Source organism: Aspergillus uvarum (genome assembly GCF_003184745.1).
Source record: "Aspergillus uvarum CBS 121591 unplaced genomic scaffold BO82scaffold_46, whole genome shotgun sequence".
Lineage (NCBI taxonomy): Eukaryota > Fungi > Ascomycota > Eurotiomycetes > Eurotiales > Aspergillaceae > Aspergillus > Aspergillus uvarum.
In genome coordinates this window covers 257853-274971 of record NW_020291343.1, presented here as the reverse complement: position 1 = coordinate 274971, position 17119 = coordinate 257853, and the positions used below count along the sequence as shown (strand labels likewise).

The following is a 17119-nucleotide window of genomic DNA, read 5'->3' as shown; positions in this document are numbered from 1 at the left end:
CCAGAGCCTAAGCATGACACCCCTGTCCCGGCCCCGGAGCCGCAGCATGAGGAGCCCAAGCCGGAGGAACCCAAGGCAGAGCCCCATGTGGACGAAACTCCTAAGCAGTCCGAGCCCACGTCATCTTCGTCGTGCGCACCCACTGTTCAGGAGATCGTTCGCACGCTGACACACACTTTGCCCGACGAGCCCACAGTTGTCCCTAAGGTTGACGCTGTGGCCACTGAAGCTCCTGCACCTACTCAGTCCGCACCGGGCCCAAGTGAGCCTACCAAGCCTACGGCGCAGTCTAACCCCACTCAAGAGGTCGCATCCCCAACCAGCCCCTTTAGTCCCAACCTTGATGAAGCTCATCACGTTCCTGGCTCTGAGCCATCCGCCACCGACGTCGTGCAGAGTGCGATGACGACTGCCGCCCCTGCCCCCACGGAGCCGGTTGTCATGGACAAGGTCGCGTCCAGCATCACGATTCAGCAAGATTCGACTTTCCACGTGATTCCCGTGTACGTGCCAGTGTCGTCTGCCACCACTCCCTCGTCGCACGCTGTTCCGACGGCGGTTACGAGCGTTGCTGGCCCCCACTCGACGGGCGTCGACGCCTACCAACCCACTCTCCGCTACAACCTACCCCCGGCTGCGCCGTCTGCCTCATCAAGCGGCCTTCTGTTCACCGGGGCTGGAGCACCTCAGGCCGCACCTTACGCTGGCGTCTTTTCGGTCTTGTCTGGTCTTGTGGCTCTCCTGGCTTTGATCCTGTAGGGTCAGCCACGCCATTCTTTTAAAACTGTCTCTATTTCACGCTTCCCACTGAATATGTTCACCGAAAGTTCTGTCATCGTTGTATCACATACTCGATACCACTCACTCATTTAGTACAAAGGGAGGGGCATCCCGGTTGTTCTGATGTATTTTATTCCTACTGTTTTCCATTCGTTAGACTTCAACAGGTTTCATTTTTTTTCTTAGATCTTATCGCAGTAGTGGTGTAGTTCACTGTTGTCTGACTCGACTATGTATTCACGGACAAGACCATCCCCACACGCCTAGTCCCCATCCATCCAAGTGTCAACCTCTATCCAATCACTGTGCTCCTACCAGTTATGACTCAATTTAGGGAACTGTTCTGGCTCCAACCCACGCCTTAGCAAGTCGATTCCACGCTTATTACTCACCCCCATACACCATTGTATGCACGTAGACTCTTTAGTATAAGACTGTGCCTCTCTACTACTCTGCACTCTTTCTCAAAACAACAACAATAACGACAACCATCCAGAAGACCCCCAAAATGCAACCCAGATACACAATCCGCCCCGCCATCCCCCAGGACGCCCCGCACCTCGCGCACATCAACATCACCGCCTTCGAACCGACCCCCTTCTGGCGCAACCTCTTCCCCAACCTCGACCGCACCGCCACCTACCCGCTCAAACTCGCCCGCGCGCTCACCAAGCTCGTCGACGGGGAATCGCACGTCCTCGTCGCCGAGGACCCGGCCACCAGCGAGGTCGTCGGCTACGCGCGCTGGACCGTGCCGGGGCCGGGGCCTTTCGCCCCCCCAAGTATAGGGGACTTATCCCCCGAGCACGCACACCTCGTCACCACCTTCCGCCGGGACGGAGACGCCGCCCTCCCCCCGGGCATTAATCTAGCCGTCCACCGCCGCTTCTGGGGGGAATTGGACCGGTTGAAGGAGAAGTATCTGCGGGAGGGGGATTTTGGTGCGTTCGCTTTCCCTCTTCCCCCCACACCCTTCCCCCCCCCCCCTTCCCTTTGACGGTACGCCGGGATACCGCTGGGCGATATCCTCCCTAAACTAACGAACGGTGGTTGGGGCAGTCCTCGAATTCCTCGCCACGCTCCCCGAAGCGCAAGGCCAAGGCGTGGCGTCGGCCCTGCTGCGGTGGGGGTTGGCGCAGGCGGACGCGCGCAACGCCCGCGTGTACCTCGAGGCCACGGCGGAAGGGTACCCCATTTACCGGAAGTATGGGTGGCGGGATCTCGAGGCGTTGGAGCTGGATTTCGCGGCGCTGGGCGGGCGCGAGGAGCGGCAGCGGTGGGTGGTGATGATGCGTGAGAGGGGGGAGCCACTTGGAGGAGTGGGGGCGGAGGTGAAGAATTGACGGTGTAAAAGGTAGTGGGGGTGGAGGTTGGGTTCGAGGTTGTATATAGGCTTGTTGACCTCGTGTTTGAGGGCATGGGTGGGGCGGGGGGTGTGTTCTGCCACCCCCCCGGGGCCTTGGCGGTTGTCCCGCCAAGAGGCGTAGGGCCAGTGCTTACTTGAGTGAGTCATACGTTATATAGATATCTTGGAGAGAGAGCAAACTTATAATTCATTCTCGCTGCTTAGATACGTTCAAGATACTGTTGCAAGATCTGTCTACTTCTTTCTCTCGCCAACCCACCGTCCCTCCCTCCTCCCCACCCCCCACTCCCCACCCAACCCTCACCTCATCTCTCGACCAAACCATACACACCATGTCGAAGCAGTGCTACGCCACAACCTCCCCCTTCGAGGCCCTCATCGGCTACTACCGTGCCGTCCGCCACGGCCAACACATCTTCGTCTCCGGCACAACCGCCGTCGACCCCACCCAAAGCATCCCGCAGATTCTCTTCCCGGGCGACGCAAAGCAACAAACCCGCGTGGCGCTGGAAGAATGCATCAAAGCCGTCAAGGCCATGGGCGGACGCGGGCCCGAAGACATCGTGCGCGTGAAGATGTTCGTCAGTCGGCATGAGGACTGTCAGGCTGTTGGAGAGGGGTTCAAGGAGGTCCTGGGCAAGGAGAATGCTAGCGGGAGCGACACTCCGATTGGTGCGGCCGCGACCATGATTGTGGTGCACAACGGATTCATCGACCCCAACATGCTGGTCGAGATCGAGGTGGATGCTATTGCGGCGGAGTAGTTGGTGTAATTGGAGGGCTGTATTGGATGCATAGCGCGTCTGTCGTGCAAGGCTGCGGAAAGCCAGGGATCGTTGTATCGTCATGGAAGTGTATATACAAGCCGAACAGGCTGTGGCGGAACGTCCGGGATCATTGTATCATCATTAGAAATTTATGTATGCTAAGAAGACTCAAATCGAAACACTGGGCGAATTTGAACAGAACCCTTGCGACTGTCGTTGTATCGTGCGCCTCATGACATGTACCGGCGCCGGCCGTTGGGTGAAAAGCTCATACTGAGCGACGCCCTGTTCCAGCAGAACCACCAAGCCATCGACGACGACCCATCCTTTCGAGGCCCTGTCCTTCATCGATGCCCGTAGCACCGTTTGGTGTTTCCCGTACGCAACCTGCTCTGCATTAGTTTGCATTTACAAGGAGGCAAGAACAACTCACATCCACAAAGACTCCGCCCGTGCTACTCGCGAGCCACTGCTCAGGTAACCGCAGAGTCACGGGCGATTGGCTATTAATCTCGAGAGCCGGTAAGCAAGACACAATGATGGTAGGCTGTCGTAGATGTCGGGGCCAAGGCTCATTCGCTGAACACAGGACCTCGATACGAAGGCGAGCAGCGGACTCCGACGATGCAGCCCAGTCACGATAATACTCCGCAAGCCTCTCTGCGTTAGAGGTGGTCCTGTTGTAAAGGCAGATGTGCTGCACGCCCAGCTGCAAGCAAGCATAGATCGCAGCACGGGCCATGCCGCCGGCTCCAATAATCAAGGCCGATGTACCGGCACGAATGGCGTTGGCTGGTGACAGGTTCTTGTCGATTCCGGCCATGATACCGATGTAGTCTGTATTGTATCCTTTAAGCTTTCTGGTGATCTGTCCAGTCTCCGAGATGCTCTGCTCCAAGATTACGGTATTGACCGCGTGAATATCTCTTGCCTCACGGCCGATTTTGTCCAAATAAGGAAGGATTTGGGTTTTGTACGGTAGTGAGACCGCGACACCACCATGGTTGGCATCGTTGAGAAGATCAATAACCTCCTCGAAGACGCCAGACTGCATGCTACCATACTGATGCGGCAGTCCACAGGCGGCATAGGCGGCATTATGCATTGCTGGAGAAAGGCTCTGCGCCACGTTTTGGCCAAATATCGTGAAGAGCTTTCTAGGGCTCAAGTAACAAGCTGTGAGAGCCTGTTCGGCGGCCTGCAGCGGAATCCCCTCGCTTTGCATGTGAGGGAGTACCACTGGCGATAGAACAGGGTTCAAGCAAACACTCGCCCTGCCCAAATCTCCCTTGTGGTAGGCAACTATCGGAATTTTAGCCTTGTCGGCCAGACTCTGACGTAGTGCGATACAAGCCAGATTATCAGTTTCAACTCTTGACTCTCCGGTGAGGCGTAGAACGTCGAAGCCAATGTCTTCAGCTTTCTTGAGTCCCGAAGAAAGATCTACTGACCTCTGCAAGGACAGTGGGCCCGGTATGTGATAGGTAGCAATTGCCTTGACGTGACCCTTTGTGTCGATAATCGTTCGCAGATGTTCTGGAGAACTGCTAAGAGAGCATGCGAGAGCATCCGGTACTAGTCTAAGAAGCTGTTTCAAGAACTTGTGATACTCCACAGGCTCAAATTGATGTGCATCCGCAATCTCCACAAAGACCGGAACCCTTGCATACATTCTGACAGTAGCCATATGCTTTGCTAAGCTCTCAGCTAGCTCCGTGGTTCTGTGTCTGGGATAAACGTCGATTAAGATGGTTAAAGCATCTGCCCCACAGTCCAGCTGTGCATAGTCGAGATTGGATTCCTCTAGCCAGCTAACAGGAATCTGCAAAGCATGTGTATAACGCTCGATGAAAGGGTTGGCTGAGTACACACTGCAGGTAGCTCGACCGTAGATGCGTTCGAGGAAGGCTATAAACACTCTTCCGGCCTTTCTAAGTCGCATGTGAACAGCCTCTGATCTGCCATCCCCACCTGTCGTATTTTGGGTCAGATTGTAGAAATCAAAATTGGAGCAGGCCTCGAAAAATGCGTTTCCAACTGCAAAAAGACGATGGAACTTGTCTTGATTGATCTTGATAGTTCGTTGCAGATCCGACCGATCTCTTCTGACATACAAGACAGGATGCTCCTGGGCAAACGTGCTCAACAGCTCCTGCTGTTGGCGCGTGGCCAGCCATCCCAGACCCACAATCACACAGCCGACACGATGTTGTTCCAGGAGTCGTTGAGTCAGCTGCAATTCTAGTTCTCGATAAAGCGTGGACCCATGCTGTGCGATGTACTCCTGAGGCGAAAGCTGTGTTTCTTGACGGAACAAGGTATCAAAGTCAATCAAGCGACGGCGGAGTGCGACAGAGGCGATGATGCCCAGCGTCTTCTTGCCCGCCCCGACAAATCCGACCAGTATGAGGGTGGCATCGGGACTGTACCGTCTGGTGGTCACACTCCCGGGATGTGGCGGGGAGCATGAAGGAGAAATCCCCGGTGCCATCATTGACTAGGAGCGTGCGTGAAGATACCAAGGCATTGAATCTTAGCAGTTGGCCAAGCAGATGGTATATCGTGATCGTAACCTGTCTGCAAGTGAAGTTGGAATTACCGGAATTTGCCATCGCTTAAAGTCCTAACCGATCACATGACGTCCCGGGGTCTCGAACCAGACGAGAGACGTCTGCGTGCACAACGCAGTCTATCAAGTCCATGCATTGCAGTCTATAGGTTTCTATGTCATGCCAAATCCCAGACTGTCGAAGAGAAAGCGCATTGGCCGTGCGTGTGACCAATGTCGGCGTCGGAAGTCCAAGTGCGGCGGCGAGCAGCCCGTGTGCTCCATCTGTCAGGCGGCAAACCGGACTTGCACGTATCAAAATAGCAGTCGACGGAGAGGACTGCAGTCGGGATATGTGAGGAGCTTGGAGGTCGCGCTCGGGATTGTTCTCGACCGGGTCCCTAACAGCGAGAGCACGCTGCAGTGCATCGTCCGAGGTGCTCGGGAGGGGAAGCGTTTCGCTTGCAGTGAGTTGGCCGACCGTTGGCGGAGGTCAAAGCTCGCCAAAGAGGTTCTTCACTTGACTCAAGCCGTGGCTGGAGATGATGCAGGGGAAATAGATTTAGATGATGGACTGGGAGAGGATTTTGTGGATGGTTGTGTGGCTGAAGGAGAAGAAGGAGAGCAGATGGAGATGGAAAGGGAAGTTCCCAGAGACAGCGGGAGAGAACAACAACAGCGGCAAGACACTCCACCACAACACACCTCGGTATCACTGGATCTGCCATTTCCAGATAACACGCCTGAGTTGGTGGATTTCTACTTCCTTCACACCCATTGCTGGTTTCCGATAGTCGAACGCAGAGACATCCTGCGCGCCATGCATACCCATGCAGACTCACCCAGAGACTCTGCGTGTCGTCTCGTGCTCTGGGCGATCATTGCCTACACATCTACTATGATAAATTCTTCGTCTTGCCCGACCCGACTGATTCGCTCGAAAACACATCAGTCGATTCAAACGCGACTCATCAGCAGCTACGAGAAGACAGAACTGAGCCACATCCAAGCCCTCCTCATCCTCGTCCTCCTACATCTTGAACTGGGAGATCTCGGTCACGCATGGGTGCTAGTCGGACACACGACTCGATTACTAGCCATCTTGCCCGAGCCAGCGCGGACTTACCGGTGCAAACATGCTTTCGTTGGCTGTACCTTTCTGGACGGGATCATATCGGCTCTGGTCCACAAATCACCATCCCTGCTCGGTCCAGAACACCAGGCTTATGCGCAGGTTGAAGAGGATGATGTGGATGAGTGGGACACTTGGACCATTACGCGACGAGACCAGGGTTCAGAAACGCGATTCAATTCGAAGAGCCCTCTTCGTGCTCTAAGCACATTCAACATGATCCATAAGTTCATGCGCATTCTCAATCGCCTGTTGCTGTGCACCTCGGGCGTCGTCTCTGCACAGGAGGTCTTCGTGGACTTGCAACGCTTGGAGAAGCAAATATCCGAGCAACGCCCATACAAGGGCTTGGAATACGCTACGCCCCCTCTACTGATTCTTCATCTCACTTCGGCTTTCGCCATTCTACACGTGATCGAGCAGTGCAAGCTGATGGATGCTTCCGCAGTCTCGGAGAGAGCTCAGAACTTGCGCACGATGGTCAATCTGCTCGATGACTACGTGGAGATCACTAGCAATGTCAGCTCAACTCCGCTGCTTCGTTGCTTCACATTCCAGGCCAGAAAGTCTCTAGAGACTTCATCCCAATGTTTCGGAAGTGAAGAAGCGGAACGTCTGAGGGACCGAGTTTCTCGTCATGTGCACATGCTGAAGCTTGAAGATGCAGGCGGCCGCCGCGATTCTAACGTACCACTATTCCGACATCCAGGAACAAGTACCTCATTTGATCTTACACTCGAAACCCCCGCCTGGCATGTGCCAGGCTCAGAAGTAGGACGTAGCGATATGGTGGTTGCACGAGTCATACCCCAGATCCCGACGTCCGCTTGGAGTGTTTCTGGGGCGTTGGCAACCCAACCAGTGCAAACACAGGAAACAGAAGACTTTCATGCATTGTTCGAGGAGATCATGACGTCGATTCCAGCCAGCAGGTATGTGTCCTGTGTTGACATCACGTTATATCTACTAATAACTACTAATGACCCTGTGTAGACATGAACCCACATTCGCGGAAAACTTGGGCTTCTATGCGGGCAACATGGACACAGACTTCCTCGAGCAGCTCCAGTATATCCCTGAGGATACATGACTGGCAGAGTGACTGGCAGAGAGCAGTCATACACTTGGGGACATTGATTCCTAGGTGTCGCTATATTCATATTTACAACTCATGAGCCATATCACAAAGACGACACAAGCTCTGTGCAAAACCATCACTCCCAACTCATCTCCTTCCCATCCAGCCACTCCTTGGCCTGCCAATACAACAAGTCATGCTTCCGTCCGTTTACACTGTCCCCTTCCCTGCGATGCCCCGGCAGATCGAGCAGCACCGTGACTCCCATGGTCTGCTCCTGCAGATACGCCAGGTGACGATAACCCGGCGGATACGCGCGCAGCCGCTCGTGATCCAGCACCGGAACGCGATCCGGCGTCACGGGAATCAGTTTATCCTTCTCGTACCAGTGCCGGACAAAGACCGCGCGCCACTGGCCACCTAGTTCCGGGCGATCGGGGTCGTCGGCCTGCACCTTCTGCCAGAAGAAGATAAAGCGGCAGTCGCTCTCGGCGTCGGCCTCGCACACGCCGCCGGCGTGGCAGGGCAGCTCGGCGAAGCGCTGCGTGATGGTCGCCTTCATCTTGGTGACGGCGCGGGTGGCCGTGGGGTCGATGTCGGTGGTGCTGCCGTGGATGCGGTGCATGATGAACGCGCCTCGGTCCATGCCGGCCTGCGAGGCCTCGATGAAGGCCCGGTGGTGGGTCAGCCCCGTCCACGTCGTGTAGATGTGGGCGTCCGGGTGAAAAATGGAGCGCAGGTTCTCCCACTCGCAGGCGTCGCGGTAGCAGGGCCAGCCCTCGGCGAGTTCGCGGAGCATGTATCGCTCCAGGGCGAGGTCGCGGGGGCCGTTGTTGCGGATGGCGTGTTGAGGGCGCGAACCGGCGGGGAGGGAGTGTAGGTCAGGCATTGTGTGTGTTACAAGAAGTGTCTCAATGCAATGAATTCTGGGGCTTGTACAGCATGAAGAAAGTGCGGGGAAAGCCGCGGGGTGCAGGAGACGTTTTAAGGTTCGGAGATCCATGCCGTCGCTAGCCATCGGGAGAGATCCTGCCCGTGTGCGGGTATACTCATCCCCGAGACGAGAGCCATTTAAGCCTGCCACTCAACGATACATACCATCCAACGAAAACCCCAACCAGATTACTACCATCAATCTTTACCTTCTATATTTCCGGTCATCATCTCCATCACATCAAAAATGAACCCTCCTCAACCCGCACCCAGCAAATTCTCCTACCTTGTGGGCATAGGCGTGACCCACTCTATCGCGCCGCCCATGCACAACCACATCTTTCGTTCCCTCGGCCACGCCGACTGGCACTTCCAGGCCCAAGAGTGCGCCACCGTGGAGGAAGCGATGACGCTATTCCGGGCGCCGACCTTCAGCGGCGGCGCCGTGGTCACCATGCCCTACAAGCGGACGATCATGGCGCACCTGGACGGGCTGGACGAGCCTGCCGGGAAGCTCGGCGCGTGCAACAACGTCTACCGCACCGCGGACGGTGCCCTGCGCGGCACCAACACCGATTGGCGTGGGGTGCTCGGGTGCCTGGTGGGCGCCAGCGCGTCGGGGAGGGGCAAGCCTGCGGCGATCATCGGGGCCGGCGGCGCCTCTCGCGCGGCGGTGTATGCTCTGCACGCGGAGCTGGGCTGTTCCACGATCTACATCGTCAACCGGGACGAGGGCGAGGTGCAGGAGCTGGCCGACGAGTGTCAGAGGGTGTACGGTGGGGGACTGACGCTCGTGCACGTGAGGCAGGTAAAGCAGGTGGCTGCGCTGCCGGAGCGGCCGTTCTACGTGGTTGGCACGGTGCCGGACGCGGAGCCGACCACGTCCGAGGAAGTCGAGGTGCATGCGATTGTGAAGGCGTTCCTCGCTGCCCCCGGCCAAAGCAACGAGAAAGGCGTGCTGCTGGACATGTGCTTCAAGCCGCGGCGGACACGGTTCCTGAAGGCGGCGGAACGGCACGGGTGGACGACGGTGGAGGGGACGGAGATCATCGGCCATCAGATCCAGGAGCAGTACCGGCTGTGGTGCGGGGAGGAGGCGAGCAGGAGTTTGCCGGTGGAGGAGGCGTGGGCGGTGTTGCGGCGGGCGGCGGAGGAGAGCCCGGCTATCAATTTTTAGAGACCGATCGGTTGTGGATATAGCCGATGGTGGCTGGGATAGGCAGTCGTCGACGTATATAGTCTCGTCTCCAAGTATTCAACCATTTCTGCATAACATTGGCCGCAGTAATCACGCCAACTTACCATTTCCATCACCAGTACCATCCCAATCAACATAACATCACCATCCGCATCACCACCATGCCCTGCACCCCCGCCATCGCCACTATGTCCGTCGGCCGGGCCTGGGTACACACCCTCCCCGCAAAACTCACCCAAATCGCCGCCGCCGGCTTCAAAGGGGTCGAGCTCTTCTACGAGGACCTCGAATACCTCGCGCGCGAGCACAGCCCCAGCCCCAGCGCCCCGGGCGCCGAAATCCACGAACCGGCCCTCCTCGCCGCGGCGCAGACCACCAAACAGCTCTGCGACACCCTCGACCTCCAAATCATCAGCCTCCAGCCCTTCCTCTTCTACGAAGGGCTCGTCGACCGCGCCGCGCACGCCCAGCGCCTCACCAAGCTGCGCACGTGGTTCCGACTCGCCCGCACCCTGGGCACCGACCTCATCCAGATCCCGTCCAACTTCCTCCTCCCGGCCACCGAAACGACCGGCGATTGGGACGTCATCGTCGCCGACATGCGCGAAATCGCCGAGCTGGGCCGCCAGGAACGCCCCGTGATCCGCTTCGCGTACGAGAACCTCGCGTGGGGCACTTATGTGTCCACCTGGGAGACGCTGTGGGATGTGGTGCAGCGCGTCAACCGCCCGAATTTCGGGGCTTGTTTGGATACCTTCAACATCGCGGGGCGGGTGTGGGCGGATCCGGCGGCGGTCTCCGGCCGGGTGGCGGGGGATGCGGATGGGTTGTTGAGGGAGTCGTTGGCACGGCTGGTGCGGACGGTCGATGTACGGAAGGTGTTTTATGTGCAGGTGGTCGATGCGGAGCGGTTGGCGGCGCCGCTGGGCGAGGGCCATCCGTTCTATGTGGAGGGCCAGCCGGCGCGCATGAGCTGGAGTCGCAATGCGCGGTTGTTTCTGTATGAGCACGAGAAGGGCGGGTATTTGCCGGTGGTGGAGGTGGCCAGGGCGTTTTTGAACGACCTGAAATTCGAGGGGTGGGTGTCGATGGAGCTGTTCTCACGGTCCTTGGCCGAGGCGGATCCTGCGGTGCCGCGCGAGCATGCGCGGAGGGGGATGAGGGCGTGGGAGTTGTTGCGGGCAGAGTTAGCGTTGTAGGGTTGTAGGGTTGTTTTGGTGTGGACAGTCAGTGCAGGTTTAGAGTAATACGTTTCTGGCTTCTATTTTCTATTTGCTCTGGGAAGGTGTGCACTGATCTCGATACGCACTACTCTATACCCGCTCCGCAATACTCCCCCGCATCACCTCCACAGGCGGCTTCCTCCCCGTCCACAGGGCATACTGCACGAACCCCTGCCGCAACAACACCTCCAACCCATCCTGCACCTGCCACCCCGCCTGCCGCGCCGCGCGCATCAACCCCGTCACCCGGGGCTTGTACGCCATCTCCACCACCAACCCATCCTCTGATCCAGCGAACAGCCCCTCCACCTCCGTCTCCGCGACTACAGCCCCCGGCACCGTCCCGATCACGACCTCAGGCTTCACCTCTCCCACCGCAGGAACCGGATACTTCACAGCCACGATCTCGCAGTCCGACCCATTCGGCCCCGCCAATCCCTCGAAATCCCGAACAATCGTCTCCGCCTTCTCGACCGTCCGGTTCGCAATCACAATCCGGGCGAAGTTCGCCTGCAGGAGCGCGTAGACTGCGGCGCGGGCGGCACCGCCGGCACCGAGGACGAGGCCTGTCTGTCCGGCGGTTGGGCCTCCGGCTTGGACTTCTTCGCGACTGCTGGGATAGCCCCGGCTCGCTGAAAACTCCTCCACGAGCTCGTACAGACCCCGCCAGTCGGTATTGTCGCCGGTGAGGACGCGTTGTCCGCCCCGCGTCTCCGCAATGAGGGTGTTGATCGCCCCGATCTGTCGCGCGGCGTTGCTGACCTCGTCGCACAGCGGGAAGGCGGTCAGCTTGTGCGGCATGGTGACGCTGGCGCCGCCGAAGGTGGGGGCATCAATAAGATGTTGGACGGCGGCGAGGGAGGGGCATTCTTGGATGGTGTAGTGGTGGGGGAGGCGGTGGTGGGCGAAGGCGGCGTTGTGGAGGGTCGGGGAGAGGCTGGTGGTGAGGGTTTGGCCGAAGATGTGGTAGGTTTGGGGGGTGATCATTTTCGGGGGCATCAATAGCAAGCAAGTGAGATAGATGAGTAAGGAGGATAGCGCTGAAGTGCGAAGCTGTTGGGTGGTGTATGTGATGTGGTGTGGTGTGGTGATGTAGATGGGAAAGATTTATAGTACAGGACGGGTAAAGTAGATAGCCGGGCGGGGATGATATGGAGGATCTGGAAGTATGCGTATACTCACCACTCGACGCAGAACCACCGCACCAACCTAGCTCAACATCCCACCTTCCACGCAAGCTATCCCCTCCTCCACAACCCTCCTCCACTGCTCAGCTCTCTCCCCGGCCTGCCCGCGGGGAACAACCTCGATAATCGCGCGCAAGTGATTCACGACCCTCTGCACCTCCTCCTGCAACGGACACCGCCACTTCATCTCCGCCAACACCCACTCCGCCCCCATCTCCCGACCCAACACCTCCTCAAACACGGCCTCCAACCGATTCCGCTCCGCCTTATCCTCCTCCCCGTCCCTCGCATTCCACAGAAACGCCCTCACCGGATTCCACCGCGGCGCCGCCACCACCCCGCTAAACTCCCAATCCAGCACCGCGGTAATCGGACAGCCCGGCCGCGTCGGATCGCACATGATATTCGCGCAGTGGAGGTCCTTGTGCGCAAGCACATACGGGACATCGTTCAGCCGGGCCGCGCCCTCGGGCCGCTGCACCGCTTCCCTGAAGGCGCGGATGCGCGGGACCAGGTCCCGGTAGGGCTGGAGGGCGGGGTGGATGACGATGGCGTGGAGGTACCGGTCCAGACATCCGACGGTGAACGCCACGTAGTCCGGGAATCCGGCGGGCGGGATGGGGTTGAGGGTCTCCAGACTGATTGTCCCGTCCGCGGTTTCTGTTTCAGAGACAATGGATGGAGACCAGTATTTCTCCAGGTCGGGCTTCTGCCAGTAGGTTTCGTCGATGGGCGGGCCCCGCGCGACGTCGCCGGACGGAGAGAGGGTAAGACCCCCCACGTATCCGTCTGTCCATGGGTGGGTGTGCAGTTCGATCAGGTACGCGGCGAGCTGCCGGACGAGTTGGGTCTTGGTTGACTCCGATAAACTGGGGTAGATCGTGTCGAGGCTGACGCCGGGGGCTTGTTCGAGGAGCGTGAATTCGTGGCCGATCGGGTTGGTCTCGGTGGCGTCGTAGTGGATGATGGCGGGCGTGGGGATGGAGGTGTGTGTCCGGACCCAGGTCATGACGCCTACTTCGTTGAGGGTCTTGATGCGCGGCAGTTGGCGCCCGGAGACGCGGAGGACGAGCGTCGTGCTGCCGTCGGGGTTGGGGCGGGCGGGGATATTTGTGGGGGGTGATGCGGCGAAGGTGATGAGGTAGATGGAGTGGAAGGCGGCTCTTACTTCGAGGGGGGTGATGCTGATGGGGGTGGGGAGAGAGAGGGAGAGGATTAATGCGGTGATGCTCTCCGCGCTCAGCGCCGGGGGAAGGTAGCTGGCGGTGCTCATTTCCGAATATGTACTTGACGAAGGAATGATGGAGAAGTTGTGCGTGTGCTTGATGAAGTATCGATGATGGAGACGTTGTGTTTGTGTTTGAGAACGAGATACTGATAGAGATCGAAGTGAACAGTGGCAAGGTGTGATATTTATCGTCGTCAGATGAGGCTAAATTCAGTGATTATCCAGTACGTCTCTCATAGTCTCGTTGGCTGACATGGAAGCAATTGACTAGCCAGCCTAGTCTGGCTGCGATATTGCATCGTCTGTCAGGTGCGTACCATTGGCCAAGCCTTGGAACTAAAGCAGTAAGCTTACGCTAAGCAGTCCCATCTATACTCAGGCTGGTTAAAAGCATATGGCTCATATTGACTCATGCGTTATCATCTCATCGACCCATTCTTATCAGCGGTCATCTTCCAATGCCGCTGTCGGTCCGATCCGCAGGGCTCGACCGTTCACGTGCTGTTTACTGGTTGACAGGCAAGATCTGCTCATGGGCTCTATTGAGGTTTCAACGCCTTAAGTTTCGATTAATTGAGGCTAGCTTTCCTCTGGAATATAATCAAATAGAGCTGGACTCACAGACATTTTCTTGGCAGCCAACGGAGTACCTAGGGCGACAGCGCTCACGCCCTAGTCGTGGCCAACCAGACCCAACGACCAAAATAACCACAACAATCCATCTTCATCGAGTGGAGAAGCGCTCGCCATGAAACTACAATAGGAGGCTACACCTGATGTAATTGATTGGCCCAACAAGAATAACCTCAAGCTCAACCCCACCCCAGCGCCAAGCTCAGCGCTTATACTTCAGCCTCATGACCCACCAGCCCTTCTCTATCATTAATATAAGTATAAGAATGATCTCCGACCAGCACTTGATAGAAATGATTATAGCCCTCAAATATATTATGTTTACATGTAGAAGTACATACAATCCAATGTCCAACGAAGAATCCACCAAGCCCCTCCGCCTCCTCTCTCTCGGTAAGCCCGCCCAACCCCACCCGAACTTCCACCCCCAAACCCCTCAGCTAACATCTATCCCAACCACAAAAAGACGGCGGCGGCGTCCGCGGCCTTAGCTCCCTCTACATTCTCCAGCAACTGATGCTCGACCTGCAACACCAATCCGCCCTCCCCACCACCCCAAAACCCTGCGACATCTTCGACATGATCGCGGGCACCAGTACCGGCGGACTGATCGCCATCCTCCTGGGCCGACTGCGGCTCTCGGTGCAAGACGCCATCGACGAGTACATGGCCCTGTCGGAGGTGATCTTCGGGTCCGAGGCGCGGAAGTGGCCGTGGCAGGATGGGCGGTTCAAGGCGACGAGACTTGAAGCTGCGGTTGCGGAGTTGGTGGGGCGGTATACTCCTACTTTTACTGTCTGTCAAGATGGGAAGGATGGAGATGAGGCCCGGGCTGAAGGTGGTGGCGATGATGAGGGGATCGCGCTGGGGGCGGAAGTGTTGCTGGAGGAACGCGGTGGTGGGTGTAAAGTGTAAGTTGTAACTCTGGTTCTGTCCAAAGTCCTTAGTCTCGGGGTGCTACTCGAGAGTGAGGCGGCTAACGCCAAGGGATAGTTTTGTATGTGCGAAGAACACCACCGACATCACCGGCCCACCGTACCTCTTCCGCTCTTACGACGAGAGTGCATCGTCGTCATCATCAACGTCATCATCATTCAACTCAGCCAACTCACCGGACCTTCCCCTCCCGATAGGAATCACCATCTGCGAAGCGGCGCGCGCCACCTCCGCCGCACCGATCTTCTTCCAGCGGAAGACCATCAACCGGAATAACTACGCAGCAGAGTTCGTGGACGGCGCGCTCGGGGCGAACAACCCCACTCGGGTGATGCTGCGCGAAGCGAAGAGAGTGTTCCCGCCGGAGCGGATCGTGGACTGCGTGGTGAGCATCGGGACGGGCAAGAAGTCCATCAGCCCCGTGACGGAGGCCGGGTGGCTGCAGCGATGGGTGGCGCCCTCCCTGCCTCTCAACACGATCCGCGCGCAGAAGGACCTGGCGACGAGTTGCGAGGCGGTGGCGGACGAGCTGGAGCGCCAGTTCGACAGGTACCGTCCCGGGGTCTATTTCCGGTTCAATGTTGAGCAGGGCGTGGCGGATGTGCGATTGGATGACTACAAAAGGCTGGGGCAGCTCAAGGCGCGGACTATTGGCTATTTGGCGGAGTTTGGGGTCCAGGTTAAGATGAGGAAGACTGCTGAAGCTTTACGAGGCGGTCTGGAGGAGGGGGCGGAGGGGGACGGAGACGAGGGTAATGGAAAGTGTAGGGTGTCTGATTTATGATGGTGGTTGCTCAAATGCAATGCTAGCTAGCAAGAAACTTCAAGTTGAGTCATCCTCCCGAACTAAGAAAACAATCGCAGCACGGTAAATTCAACCCTTGCAGACACTTAATCCGCCTTCTTCGGCTGACGGATCATACAATACAGCTACCCACAAATTAGCCTTCACCCACACCATACGCCGAGTAAGCACATACCTTGCAAGCATCCTTCCCATCGAGACAATCAATCTCCTCGACGACCTCGAACCCCAACTTCTCATAGATGACCAGATTGGGGAACCCCTTGGAACTCTCCAGGTAGCAGGGCATGCCCTCCAGATCAGCCTTCTGGGTGACGGCCTCGACCAGCTTCCGGCCAACGCCCATGCCGCGCATGGCCGAGTTGACGGCCAGCACGTTGCAGAAGTAGTAGCCGCGGGGGTCGGACCAGATGCGGGCGTGGGTGCGCTCCTGGCGCTGCTTCCACTGCCAGTAGCGCCGGACGTTGAGCCCGCCGCGCCCGCCGAAGCGGATGTTGAACAGCAGCTGGCGGAAGGAGAGGAGCCAGTCCTGCGCCCACACCGTCCACGTCACGGGTTCGCCCGCCGGCTGCGGCGGGAACCACCAGCACACGCCCGCGATGTCGCTGTCGTTGTCGTCGTCGTCGTCGCCGGTTTCGCTCGCGAGCAGGGCGGCCTTGTCGTCGTTGGTGGCACTCACACTCGTCGGGGAGGTCGCTTTGGCGATGTAGATGGGCGCTTGGCAGGAGAGGCCGTATTGGAAGTGGGCGGCCATCGAGGCGGCGTTGCGGTGGAGATTGAACTGGGGGGTTTTTTTCGCGTGTTATTGATGGGTTTTGAGGGCAGGAATGGGAAATGGGCGTGGCTCTACATGTATCCTTATCATACATCATTCGGAGGAAAAGGAATGAGGCAGCGATGGGGGACCGGGTAAGTTATCGCTGCCTCGAATCCCTCTCTTCTCCGGATGGAGACATACTTACCCCAGATCTCTTGTTGAATATCCAGCGGAAGAATGGATCATCGGCAAATGCTTTCTGGATGCATTCTACGGCCGCGGGGATATCCGCTTTAGTAAGAGGGAGGACTTCGATTGCCATGATGGTGTTGAAGGTGATGAAGATATCAAGAACAGAAAGTAGGTCAATGGCAATGAGATTCTCAATTCAATTCCTACTGTGTCTGCGAATGGGTTGCGAGAGAGCAATGGTGTATGCGTGAGAATGGCGGCGGAGGGGGATAAGCGAGATCGCCATCTATTGATGGGAGTCGACCGGACTAACAAGAGTAGAGGAAAGAGAGCAGTGAGAGAGAGGGGAGGAAGAA

The 17119-nt window shown here is 57.7% G+C and overlaps 12 protein-coding genes across 12 annotated transcripts in view; 7 read left to right on the top strand and 5 right to left on the bottom strand.

The window, feature by feature from the left end:
- CweA (putative GPI anchored protein) overlaps nucleotides 1-759 on the top strand; it is a gene marked incomplete at its 3' end in the record, with an annotated part of 4495 nt that extends 3736 nt beyond the window's left edge. The window contains exon 2 of the mRNA XM_025638702.1: nucleotides 5-759. Within this exon, the coding sequence (XP_025489684.1) occupies nucleotides 5-759 (755 nt within the window). The remainder of the gene's footprint in view (nucleotides 1-4) is intronic.
- Nucleotides 760-1159: 400 nt separating this feature from the next.
- BO82DRAFT_356450 (GNAT family N-acetyltransferase) lies at nucleotides 1160-2123 on the top strand (the record flags this gene model as incomplete). Its single annotated transcript, XM_025635731.1, has 2 exons — nucleotides 1160-1721; nucleotides 1840-2123. The coding sequence occupies exons 1-2, from the start codon at nucleotides 1289-1291 to the stop codon at nucleotides 2121-2123; spliced, it is 717 nt and encodes a 238-aa protein (XP_025489683.1). The 5' UTR covers nucleotides 1160-1288.
- A 291-nt stretch (nucleotides 2124-2414) lies between these two features.
- BO82DRAFT_356449 (YjgH family protein) lies at nucleotides 2415-3098 on the top strand. The gene has a single exon (XM_025635730.1). The coding sequence runs from the start codon at nucleotides 2479-2481 to the stop codon at nucleotides 2908-2910; it is 432 nt and encodes a 143-aa protein (XP_025489682.1). The 5' UTR covers nucleotides 2415-2478; the 3' UTR covers nucleotides 2911-3098.
- On the bottom strand, nucleotides 3082-5404 carry BO82DRAFT_288830 (putative pentafunctional AROM polypeptide; the record flags this gene model as incomplete). Its single annotated transcript, XM_025631628.1, has 2 exons — nucleotides 3082-3300; nucleotides 3347-5404. The coding sequence occupies 2 exons, from the start codon at nucleotides 5402-5404 to the stop codon at nucleotides 3082-3084; spliced, it is 2277 nt and encodes a 758-aa protein (XP_025489681.1).
- Nucleotides 5405-5642: 238 nt separating this feature from the next.
- On the top strand, nucleotides 5643-7775 carry BO82DRAFT_419897 (uncharacterized protein; the record flags this gene model as incomplete). The annotated part of the gene is made up of 2 exons (XM_025640125.1): nucleotides 5643-7525; nucleotides 7587-7775. The coding sequence occupies 2 exons, from the start codon at nucleotides 5643-5645 to the stop codon at nucleotides 7681-7683; spliced, it is 1980 nt and encodes a 659-aa protein (XP_025489680.1). The 3' UTR covers nucleotides 7684-7775.
- Nucleotides 7720-8601, bottom strand: BO82DRAFT_356447 (putative pathogenesis associated protein Pep2). The gene has a single exon (XM_025635729.1). It carries the CDS (start codon nucleotides 8558-8560, stop codon nucleotides 7808-7810), a length of 753 nt encoding a protein of 250 aa, XP_025489679.1. The 5' UTR covers nucleotides 8561-8601; the 3' UTR covers nucleotides 7720-7807.
- Nucleotides 8602-8611: 10 nt separating this feature from the next.
- On the top strand, nucleotides 8612-9825 carry BO82DRAFT_133791 (shikimate dehydrogenase family protein). The gene has a single exon (XM_025629998.1). The coding sequence runs from the start codon at nucleotides 8852-8854 to the stop codon at nucleotides 9779-9781; it is 930 nt and encodes a 309-aa protein (XP_025489678.1). The 5' UTR covers nucleotides 8612-8851; the 3' UTR covers nucleotides 9782-9825.
- A 138-nt stretch (nucleotides 9826-9963) lies between these two features.
- On the top strand, nucleotides 9964-11058 carry BO82DRAFT_419895 (sugar phosphate isomerase/epimerase family protein; the record flags this gene model as incomplete). Its single annotated transcript, XM_025640124.1, has 1 exon — nucleotides 9964-11058. One exon carries the CDS (start codon nucleotides 9964-9966, stop codon nucleotides 10999-11001), a length of 1038 nt encoding a protein of 345 aa, XP_025489677.1. The 3' UTR covers nucleotides 11002-11058.
- Nucleotides 11059-11115: 57 nt separating this feature from the next.
- Nucleotides 11116-12012, bottom strand: BO82DRAFT_376442 (shikimate dehydrogenase family protein; the record flags this gene model as incomplete). Its single annotated transcript, XM_025637524.1, has 1 exon — nucleotides 11116-12012. The coding sequence occupies one exon, from the start codon at nucleotides 12010-12012 to the stop codon at nucleotides 11116-11118; it is 897 nt and encodes a 298-aa protein (XP_025489676.1).
- Nucleotides 12013-12129: 117 nt separating this feature from the next.
- On the bottom strand, nucleotides 12130-13571 carry BO82DRAFT_133783 (phosphotransferase family protein). The gene has a single exon (XM_025629997.1). It carries the CDS (start codon nucleotides 13483-13485, stop codon nucleotides 12235-12237), a length of 1251 nt encoding a protein of 416 aa, XP_025489675.1. The 5' UTR covers nucleotides 13486-13571; the 3' UTR covers nucleotides 12130-12234.
- Nucleotides 13572-14381: 810 nt separating this feature from the next.
- On the top strand, nucleotides 14382-15825 carry BO82DRAFT_356446 (FabD/lysophospholipase-like protein). The gene is made up of 3 exons (XM_025635728.1): nucleotides 14382-14466; nucleotides 14540-14984; nucleotides 15067-15825. Exons 1-3 carry the CDS (start codon nucleotides 14421-14423, stop codon nucleotides 15791-15793), a joined length of 1218 nt encoding a protein of 405 aa, XP_025489674.1. The 5' UTR covers nucleotides 14382-14420; the 3' UTR covers nucleotides 15794-15825.
- Nucleotides 15781-16893, bottom strand: BO82DRAFT_340436 (GNAT family N-acetyltransferase; the record flags this gene model as incomplete). Its single annotated transcript, XM_025633510.1, has 3 exons — nucleotides 15781-15939; nucleotides 15990-16595; nucleotides 16777-16893. 3 exons carry the CDS (start codon nucleotides 16891-16893, stop codon nucleotides 15901-15903), a joined length of 762 nt encoding a protein of 253 aa, XP_025489673.1. The 3' UTR covers nucleotides 15781-15900.
- Nucleotides 16894-17119: the final 226 nt, after the last annotated feature.